Genomic DNA, 11027 nt, shown 5'->3' on the forward strand with positions numbered 1-11027 from the left:
AGGTGACTCTTTTAGATCCGTTGAGTGATATAAGAAACCCAACCCCTGAGCATTTCCCTCGTGTTCTCGATATGTCCAAGTTTAAGGTTCGCGAAATGGGTTGTGAATTCAAGCTTCATTATTTCAATACCGTTGGTGATATTGTAGACAGTTTATACTTGGAGAAAGCTGTTGTCAAGTATCTTGATTGTGATGTCGAGTATAAGTTTGTGTTGCTTACGATTCATGTTTCTGGGAAGTTAGCTGTGTATAGGTCTTGGGATCGAGCATGGACTGTGATTGATGACATGCCTTCTCCTTATGATGATGTGTTTTTGTTCGATGGACGTTTCTTTGCTGTTGATAACAATGGGAGGGCTGTGACTGTGGATTACAGCTCTTTGAAATTGACCTTGGTTGCAAGTCCTGTGTTTGGTGGTGATAAGAAGTTTTTGGTTGAATCTTGTGGCGTAATGTTGCTTGTCGATATGTATTTGAGTTTAGAGGCAGCTGATGGGGATCCTGGATTCATAGAGGAGATCTTTGAGCATCCTGCGTTTTATATGAATGAGAGAACGGTTAAATTTAAAGTCTTTGAGTTTGTGGAATGTGAGAAGAGTTGGGTTGATGTTTACGATCTTGAGGATAAGATGTTGTTCCTTGGTGATGACTCCACCTTTTCCGCTTCAGCTTTTGATATTTTGCCTCTATGTGAGGGAAGCTCCGTGTTCTTCAACGGTAATGTCTTCAACGGGGAAGACTTGGGCGCAATGCAAGATCGAGATTTGGGAGTCTTTGATTTCAACAGTGGGAAAATAGAGCTGGTGCAAAAAATCCCTGAATATGCCAAGCTGTTTTGGCCTCCACCTCCTTGGATTACTTCTCATGAGGTCAGTAGTTTTGAATCTCTTAACACCTGAAGTTCCCTGTTTCTAGGATCGTTTGCTTATAGTTGTGTTTACACTACCCTATATTTGCATCTTCTGGCTATGGAAACTCTGTGACATTATGCTTGTATCCCTCTGCATCTCTTGACTTTGCAATAGTATTTGAAAACACATTGGTTTCTTGTCAGTTTCATAACTGCTGCTTGTCTCTAACCGCAACATTGGTTGGGACTGTGAAATGCATCTTTTATCCATTTTTTCCACGTTAGTCTCATTCAATTATGTTCAAATATGTGTTCATTGCTAATATGTGAAACGTTTACCGTCTCAGCGTGCCGAGGATCATACTGGGGAAACATCATCGGAATCTTGAAAAACTTTTCTATAATCCCGAGTTGAGGACCTTGGAGATGCTATGATTGCGGAGGTTAATCTTGCTGAACACTAGTGAGATTGAGAACCCATAGAGACTACTACAACTTGAATCACATGTTTATGTTTTTATCTCTTTTCCAAGCTTTTCACTAGCTTGGCGTACATAAAGAACCTTTCTTTGTAATCTTTTACCAAGGAACGACGTTTGTGACAGGACAAACTTACTTTGTAAATTCATATACGTCTTTTCCTAAGTAAATTATTAGTTTCGAATCTAATCATTTGTGTGAAAATCAGTATAACAAATTCTATAACTTGAATTTGATGATGTCATGATGATGTGACGACAGAGCTAAACCAAAACAAAAATGGTCATGGCATGGAATAAACCGGGTACCAAATTTCTTAACCGAAATCCGGTATTCGGCGTATTGGTGTGTTCACGCGCAGTGAGTGGATATGTTGGAGAAAGGATTTACGGCAAAACAGAGGCAAACTCGTTACGAATTGAAAATGGCGGCTTTGGTCCAGACCGTCCATGGTGGGTAACCTCGACTCGTAAACTCTCTATGTCTTGTATGATTCTTTCGAATTTCATAACTAGGGTTTGAAAGTTTTCCCCTTTTCTGATTACCAGTTATTGTTTAGTAGTAACGAGAAGACTAGAACTGATAAAAACAAAATCTTTGGCTTCTCTGTGTAGTATTATTAGTTACTGTAATTGATTGGAATTGAATTGAGCATTGTGGCATTAAGTGTTTACAATATACTATGCAGGTGTGGTTGTTACCAGAACGTTGTCTCTTGCTTATCCTGCTACCTTTGTGTCCAGACATATACCTCAGAACCAGATGATAAGCAGCCATAACAGACAGTTCCTTTTTGCTTTGCCTCAAAGGCTAAGCCAAGGTGTCTGTCAAGACCTTAGCAATGTGTCATGGACCTACAGAACGAAAAGGGAGGTTCTGTGCAAGGCCGGAGCAGTTCCTCTGATGAAACAAGGCCACCAGTTTCTCTCCTCCCTGTCGTCACCAGCCTTAGCTGGAGATCCGCCAGCGACAAACCGACTCATTAAGAAGTTTGTGGCTGCTTCTCCCAAATCAGTGGCTCTCAATGTCCTCTCTCATCTCCTCTCGGATAACACTTCTCATCCTCATCTCTCCTACTTTGCTCCTCAGTTGTATTTGGAAATTACTGAAGCGTCGTGGTTTGATTGGAATCCTAAACTCATTGGTGAACTTGTTTCTCTGCTCAATAAACAAGAAAGATTTGTTGAATCGGAAACTTTACTTTCTACTGCGGTTTCAAGGCTGGAGTCAAATGAACGAGACTTTGCTCTCTTCCTATGCAATTTAGTTGAATCAAATTCTAAACAAGGATCTATACAAGGATTCAGTGACGCCTGTTCCCGTTTGAGGGAGATAATCCAAAGATCGTCATCAGTTTATGTCAAAACTCAAGCTTACAAGTCTATGGTTTCTGGATTATGCAACATGGACCAACCTCTTGATGCGGAAAGAGTTATCGAGGAGATGAGAATGGAAACAATAAAGCCGGGGTTGTTTGAATACAAGTCTGTTCTATACGGGTATGGAAGATTGGGGTTGTTTGACGACATGAACAGAATAGTTCACAGAATGGAAACACAAGGTCACAAAATCGACACAGTTTGTTCAAATATGGTTCTTTCTTCCTATGGAGCTCATGATGCTCTTCCCCAAATGGGATCTTGGTTACAGAAACTGAAGGGTTATAATGTTCCTTTATCAATAAGGACGTATAACTCGGTATTGAATTCTTGTCCTACAATTATCTCACTGTTGAAAGACTTGGATAGCTGTCCGCTTTCTCTTTCTGAACTGCTTCCTATTCTGAATGAGGACGAAGCGCTTCTGGTCCGCGAATTGACTCAGTCATTAGTTTTAGACGAAGCAATTGAGTGGAACGCGGTGGAAGGTAAGTTGGATTTACATGGTATGCACTTGAGCGCATCGTATTTGATAATGCTACAATGGATGGATGAGACTAGACTTAGATTTAGTGAAGACAAGAAGTGTGTGGTTCCTGCAGAGATTGTAGTTGTTTCTGGATCCGGAAAGCACAGCAACGTAAGAGGAGAGTCACCGGTTAAAGCGATGGTTAAAAAGATAATGGTGCGAACCAAAAGCCCGATGAGAATTGACCGGAAGAACGTTGGTAGTTTTATTGCCAAGGGGAAAAATGTAAAAGAATGGTTATGCAAATGAAAGTTCATAACTGTGACTTTTAATATCATAGGAGTCCACAAGGTCTTAGTTCCCACATTCATGAATTCACAACAAGACCAAGATGTAGTAGAGAAGAGTACATATGATATGGTATTATGGTTAAAAAAGTGTAATAGATTAGATGCTTCTTACTGTATTTGGGAAGTTTCGTTGATGTTGTGTTGTGATGTGTTCTGTTTATTGAATAATGTTTGGCATTTGAAGACAAAAGCTAGAAAATAAAGTAAGCTTTTAAGCAGTTTCCGAGAAACTTTCATTTGTTTGTCCATATTATATGTATACATCCTTCATAGCCCCCACTAGTCGAAGTGTCGAACTCACTTGTGTTGTTTGGTCTTTTGGTAACAAGGAAAAAAAAAATATATATAAATATATATATATATATATATATATATATATATATATATATATATATTTAATATCTTACAAAGATCTACTGATGTAGATTCATTGGAAAATACCAGAATTATTCGAGATTTTTTTGTTCTTTTGTTTTTGTGTTTCTACCATGAAATTGAGGTTTGAGTGATGTGTTGAGTTCTTATAATGCAGTTTTTTTAGTTTTTGTATTTTGGGTTTCTACTCAAATTTAAGTTGTAAAATCATATTAACACTCTTAAATCTCTTTACAATCCATGCACTTGTTGTAACAGTTTTTTTTTTTTTTAATCGTGAATTTACATTCATTCAGAAAAAGAAAATCGCGAAGATTCAAAACTAGTAGTAAGCTAACATAGATAGTACAAAACTTATTGTAATATGATAGTTAATAATTTCAACGCAAATTCAGATTATGTTTTACTTTTATGTATATTGGTGGAGGATGAGGGAGGGATACCCCTCAAATACTGCAATAGCAATAGAGTTTTCCATACAATTGGAAGTATATGGAGTCGCTTGATGATAGACGAGGACATAGTCCTATGTCGAGCCAAAGGAAATTTATGACTATAATCTATCCTGCAGAACTTGTTAAGGTTTTCCAAAGAATTTCACAAGTCTTAGAAAATAGAAAGTCCATACCACTAAATGACTTTACTATGATCCCACTAAATGTAGGATTTATAATCTTTCAAAGTTTAAAACTAGTTCATAATATGCATTGTCCACCGTATTCGATGAATTTGAAAACGAGACTGATTTAGCTATTTAAATGTTTACGCTAGTTGCAGCGGACAAATCCATTTGTGAAACATACCGCTTTTCAAGTAATCTATGAGAAAACGGTTTTATACGGTTACAGTTAATATTCTTTTTTATTTTTACGGTTATCGGTTACAATTATTAACCGCTTCATACGGTTATGGTACGATTACAGTTGAAAAACTGTCCGGTTACGGTTAGAAATACGGTTAAGATTAGATTTTGGTCATGCCTACCAACATCCATTAAAACCTTGGGAAATATCTAATTGCACAATGACTAAAGATTCCAACACTAGCAACACCATAAAAGATAAGGAAGATAAGAATCTAGCAGGACAACAGCATCAAAATATACCAAACTTATATTGATACTACAAGATCTGCCTATAATGAATTACACATGAACTCATAAAAATTCGTGTAAGGTTATGTTATTACACATGATTACTCAAAGGCTTCTTTTCTAAAAACTAAAATGATAAAATTTAGATTATCTTTAAAAGCTTGAATAGTAGGTTTTTCCCAATCATATTATTCATGCGAAGAAAAAAAAAGTAACAACATTTTATTTTTAGACTATAAGAAAATTTAAAAAAATTGTTAACAATTTTATGACTATATGAAAGAATAATTTTAGCTCTACACTTTTGTAGTTAACTTGTGTTTAAAATTTTAGTTATGTAAGCAAATAATCATACTAGTAGTAAGAAAACTAAAAGGGCAAATAGTTTAAAGATTCTTGTCCCACAAAGAAAAAAATACTTCAAGTCTTTGGAGGAGACTTCTCAAGTCAATCTCAAGATTAAAAAAATTGGTGGAAGTCCCACGATCAGAAAAATTTATAATAATATGACAAAAAAAAGTAATTCATTCTTAATTCTTATTAATCATAAAAAGAAAATAAAAGAAACTGCAAAAGAACAGAAGAACCAAACTCAAAACCAAAGCTCTCTCTTGGTCCAATTCTCTCTAAGAAGTAAAGACCATTTCTTAAGATAAAAGCGTGTGGGTTCCTCCACCATTGATCAAGACCTTTCTTCTACTTTCCAAGTAAACACATCACAAAACCTCTAAAGAAGAAAACAAAAGTTTGAAAGAAAATAAAAAAACTTTAATATTCAATATCTTAAATCATTATTCATCCACCTATATCTTTTTTTATTTCATTTTTCTAACTCTTGACTTAGTCTGCACCATCAAAATAATGCCCCATCACACAAAGCAAATCTAACACAAAACACAAAAGAGTCCTAGTTTGTATATAAATGTGCATTGCATCACCTTAAGTGTTAAACCACCACCAACAACAACCTTTTCTCACTACTTACACAGCTTTCTTAAAAAAGAACCAAACTCACTTTTTTGTTAGGGACATTAGTGAGAGAGATAGAGAGATATGGGAAAAGAGACTGAGCTCCCGGGTTTTAGGTTCCATCCTACCGAGGAAGAGCTTCTTGATTTCTACCTCAAGAACATGGTTTATGGTAAAAGATCGAGTGTTGAAGTCATTAGTTTCCTCAACATCTATCGTCATGATCCATGGGACTTACCTGGTATGTTACAAGTAGTAATAATACTTTCTAATACCCTAAAGCTCTTTTTTTGTCTCTAGGTTGTATTAAAAGTCTTGAGTTTTGATCACAGGGTTATCAAGAATACTCGGAGAAAGAGAATGGTACTTCTTTGTGCCAAGGGAAAGGAAGCATGGTAACGGAGGGAGACCAAGCAGGACAACTGAGAAAGGATATTGGAAAGCAACAGGATCCGATCGTAAAATCATTAGCTTGTCTGAGCCAAAACGTGTGATTGGGCTAAAGAAGACGCTTGTGTTCTATAGAGGAAGAGCACCAGGAGGAAGCAAGACTGATTGGGTCATGAATGAGTTTAGGATGCCTGATAATTGCACCTTACCAAAGGTACCTTGAAACACAAGCTCTTGTGTCAAGACCATTACAAGAATCAAGAAAACAACTTTGTTTGCTCATCTTATTTGTGATCAATTTTTTTTGCAGGACGTTGTGTTATGTAAGATATATAGAAAAGCCACTTCATTGAAAGTATTGGAGCAAAGAGCAGAGATGGAGGCTAAGATGAATCAAACATGTCCTAACTCTCCTCTCTCATCATCTGAGACAATCTCATTCATTGGAAAAGAAGAAAACTTGATGATGGCTTCGTTCCGTGCTCCTCAAGAGATAGCCATGGAAGAAGCAAACAAGTTCCTAACGCTTCAAGAAAACGCGAAAAACCAAGAGAAACAAAGAGAGACAGAGACCAGAGACACTTCTTCATCACTTAAGTTGCCTTTTGGAAGCTTACCAGAGCTGCAACTACCTAAACAAGGAGTAGAATGGGGACCAGAGTTGCTGAGTATAAGCCCATGGCTACAGAATCTTACACCAATAGTTAACCTATTAAATTGGTAATATACATATGTAAAAAAGAATAAACACATTTAACTATTATTCAATGTAACTCTGTAAGAAAAAAACAGAGCTTGTAACAAATAATACTATTTACTCAACTTTTATGTATCTTTTTGTAAGTTTGTTATTTGTAACATAAGAAGATTCCATGTAACACTATTGCTAGTCATATTTTGACTATACCATTCAAAATAAAAAAAAGAACCTTAACTTTGAATCAAGTGGACGATCATTTCTCTCAAGCATACACTTTTGAGTGCATGTCAAAATCAATGTAGTTTCCAAGAAGAAAGAAAATAACTATGTAACATCACATTACCTATATGTGGAAACATTGAGCATAGCTCTTGTCCTGATCGGCAAAGTATCATGTCTGGTCCTTACACTGACTTAGTGGGACCTTTGAAGGGATGATCCCACCATTGACCCATTGACTCATTAATTTGTTCATCTTCTTCTTCTTCTTTTGCGTACTTTGCACAATGTGGCTGACTCACTCGGGAAGGTCCTTGTCTAGCTTCCATCCGAATCTGCTGGACCATTAAATTGGGATGATCTTTATGGATTGTCTTGTGTTAAATGGAAACTGGTGAACACAGAAACATAATTTGGAGTTTCTTTGTTGTCGACTTTTCAAGATTCTTGGTGCAGTTTAGAGATTGATGATGACAAATTGCTCTCATATTCCTTAAAGAATTTGTCTTTTTGCAGTTGTTTGTAATATGGTATAGTTTTGTTCTGTATCCGTTAGAGCACTATACAAATTCACACCTAGAGTTCAATTAAATAGAGACCTTGCAAACTTAATATTTTTCAGTTATGACTTCTGCATGGCTACAAGCCTACAAGAGAAGAACGAACAATTTAACTATAAGGAAGTTATCCTTATTTGCATTAACATAATGTGGAGTTGGCTTCTTTTTAGGGTTTTGTTTCCGCAACTCTCTGTAATCATTGTGGTTGCTGTGCAGAATACAGACAAGATCCGGAAGTGAATATAGATTCATGCAAGAATTGTGCTGTTATCATCTTCTAGAACTATACTTACGCGTTGTAAAGTTGCTAGTCACATATATATAATGTGTTGTGGAGGGGAACATTGCATAGACATCAATATGAATAATTTGATATTATAACCTTATCATCACCAAGAGATGCATCATGATCTCTATTTCATGATGGTGTATATAAGTAATGAGCTTTGGGAAGGCAGATAAAAGAGGGTATTTGGGAGATCTAATCCTATTCAAAGAAGAAAGGCGCGAAGAGCTCTTGGTAGAGGTGAAGAAATACTTAGCCCCAAGACATTTCTTGAAGGAGACATTCAACAAAAGTAGAAAAGTCTATGAAGGTTGCAGCAGCCGAAGGAACTTTGTCTGTCTTTGGACAAGCTTAAGCTGTTACAGTTTCTTTGTCTGAATCATAGGATTTTAACAGTTGGTCAGTCATCTCAAAGATAATGAAGAAGAAGAACATTACACTCGAAGCGCAAGCAAACGAAGTCTCAAGGGTTGACTCCGAATTCAAATCCGAGAAGACCGTGACGACCATTGATGTTCAGATTCTAGAGTCATACATTAAAGTTCTTGAAGATGGACTTGAATCACTTTCAAAGTCAGTGATCAAGATTCTCAATATCTAATAGCCTAGCTAGCTAGGTCACTAAACCTACAAATTTTGTGGAGAAAAAATATATAATTACTTGTAAGAAAAGGAACATATATATATAACGAATACAAAATTCTTTATGTGTTCCCATATAAATCTGTTCTTGTACATGATATAAATATAAATATTTCATAAATGATCATTAAAGAACCAAACTGCATTCTATTTTACCTTCAAATTTCACTTTTTATCATTGCAGTGAGACAATTTATACTATGGGCTATGGCAGATGGAAAATATGCGTTTACTTGTTCGACATATATATATATATATATATATATATATATATACTAGAAATAGACCCGCGCGATACGCGAGATAAATTTGATATTATATTTATAATAATTTTAATATATTTTTTGGAAATCAATTTAATTGAAGCAATTAAGTAATTTTCTTCATTTTTATGCACTATCTCATAGAATATTTATTTGATGTTTCAAGTTTTAATATAAAACTAAGTATATATGTTTTGTGATTATTTTGTATTATGCAGATTGTTATCTACTGCATAAATTTTTTAAAATACATTATAAATAAAAAAATTTACAAAAAAAAAACAAAAATTTAAATAATTTTTTTATTTGTATTCAACAAATTCCATCATCAATTAAAATAAGCATTAGAATATCTTTTTATTCAACTACGTTAGGATACTAAGAGTAAGATTTATAGTCTTAGATCACTACAAACAACTCTTTGAACTTGTAATCTATATAAATCTACTTTAGGTTTGTCCCTATGTCATCTTCTTTTTTTGTTTTCAAAAAAATCATTGCTTATGAAATGTTGATTACTTTTTCCTTCGGTCTCTCAAAAAATCATATATTCTAATATTTCATATAGGATAATATTATATAATGACACATTAATTTTTTTTTTTTTGTCAACACAGCTTTATATTAGTCCAGAGCATCAAAATAGCCTAATATTAATTACATATACATTAAAAAAACTAAATCATATGTATTCTTAAAAATAGGTTATGTTAATTAGAAGGAAAAGTCACATACAATTTACCATAGCCACTTTGGTCTCTACCACGATTTCCGAAAAAACATAATATATTCTAATTTAAATGAAAAATTAAAATAATGTAACAATAACATCATGGGAATTTATAAGTAAATAAATTATACAGCAATAATGAAAATAATTAAAAATAAAATTTTAGAGAAGAAATGGAAAATATCAAAATTTTATAGATGATATATTAGGTTAGTACCAGGTAAGCTTTATAATTTATCTACCAAAGTGTTGATTTCTTTGTATGTTTGGATACAAACATAGTGGTCAATTTTATAGCCTTCAAAATATTTTATTTTACACATGTGTTGTTTCATACTTTCTTAATTTATAAGTACGATTAAATTTAAAAATATGTTAGATTTGTATCATACTTTCTAAAAATATTTATATCAAATTCTTAAATGATAATTTCGTTGATTTTATGCCATATAACAACATAAAAATAGAAAAATATTAAAGATACATGAATATAAAGGAATAGGGTGAGGGAATGATTACTTATATGATGATAAACTAAAAAAGAAAGTAGAGATGAATTTTCAAAAAACAAAAATTATAATAACATAAGATGTATATCATATAGTCTCTAATTTATTTACCAAAAATATAGTCTCTAATTTTTTTAACAATTGAGATTTTATAAAAGAATATTTTAATTGTTTTCTAAACTCATACAAAAAAACACAAAGCTATTCTTTTATATAATAATTGAGATAGAGAATTAGAGGATGAGAGAATTAGGGAATTGTAACTTAGAAAATGAGTATATATAGGAAGAGAAGTGATGGGAGTTACAATTTCATAAAAAAATTATGGGAATCAATTATAATTTATTGTGTGATGAAAATTCAATGTAAAATATAGTAAATGCTAATTTATATTATTTCAGTTTTTATATTAAAGTGTGAGTTTAATGTATATGACTAAATGTGTTTTGTGGTTTAATTTTTTTTCAGTTTTATATTAAGTTGTGAATTAAATATAGAGAATTTTTGAGAAATACCCTTTTTGGTGTACCCTTTTCTAAAAATACCCCATTTTCTATCCATTTCAAAAATACCCCTTTTTAAATATAAAAAATATAAAGTTTTATATAGTTTATAAGATACTTCTATATAATAACTACTAATGGGAGATTCGATACAAATATTTTAAAATGTTTTAAATAGTTTTAAATCGTTTTATAAGTTTTATAAGGTTTTTAAAAGGTTTTTAAAAGGGTTTATACGGTTTTTATAAGGTTTTTATAAG

At 33.4% G+C, this 11027-nt stretch overlaps 4 protein-coding genes across 5 annotated transcripts in view; all 4 read left to right on the forward strand.

Annotated features, from left to right (window-relative positions):
- The window catches only part of LOC17891238 (F-box protein SKIP23), a 1970-nt gene extending 451 nt beyond the window's left edge, over positions 1-1519 (forward strand). The window contains exons 2-3 of the mRNA XM_006296523.2: positions 1-869; positions 1198-1519. The exon at positions 1-869 is cut by the window's left edge and continues 16 nt beyond it. Coding sequence (XP_006296585.2) covers positions 1-869; positions 1198-1239 — 911 coding nt within the window. The 3' untranslated portion in view covers positions 1240-1519. The remainder of the gene's footprint in view (positions 870-1197) is intronic.
- Positions 1520-1710: 191 nt separating this feature from the next.
- LOC17893783 (pentatricopeptide repeat-containing protein At2g17033) lies at positions 1711-3758 on the forward strand. Of its 2 annotated transcripts, none has more exons than XM_023786259.1 (2): positions 1711-1786; positions 2019-3758. In XM_023786259.1, the coding sequence occupies exons 1-2, from the start codon at positions 1780-1782 to the stop codon at positions 3485-3487; spliced, it is 1476 nt and encodes a 491-aa protein (XP_023642027.1). In that variant the 5' UTR covers positions 1711-1779; the 3' UTR covers positions 3488-3758. The 2 variants fall into 2 exon arrangements, with proteins under 2 accessions (XP_023642027.1, XP_006297442.2); XM_006297380.2 differs by having other exon boundaries at positions 1717-1782.
- Positions 3759-5922: 2164 nt separating this feature from the next.
- Positions 5923-7189, forward strand: LOC17892739 (NAC domain-containing protein 22). The gene is made up of 3 exons (XM_006298223.2): positions 5923-6206; positions 6298-6569; positions 6666-7189. The coding sequence occupies exons 1-3, from the start codon at positions 6050-6052 to the stop codon at positions 7077-7079; spliced, it is 843 nt and encodes a 280-aa protein (XP_006298285.1). The 5' UTR covers positions 5923-6049; the 3' UTR covers positions 7080-7189.
- A 1084-nt stretch (positions 7190-8273) lies between these two features.
- On the forward strand, positions 8274-8721 carry LOC111831550. Its single transcript, XM_023786176.1, has 2 exons — positions 8274-8453; positions 8506-8721. The coding sequence occupies exons 1-2, from the start codon at positions 8274-8276 to the stop codon at positions 8719-8721; spliced, it is 396 nt and encodes a 131-aa protein (XP_023641944.1).
- Positions 8722-11027: the final 2306 nt, after the last annotated feature.

This window comes from Capsella rubella, unplaced genomic scaffold (genome assembly GCF_000375325.1).
Source record: "Capsella rubella cultivar Monte Gargano unplaced genomic scaffold, Caprub1_0 scaffold_3, whole genome shotgun sequence".
NCBI lineage: Eukaryota > Viridiplantae > Streptophyta > Magnoliopsida > Brassicales > Brassicaceae > Capsella > Capsella rubella.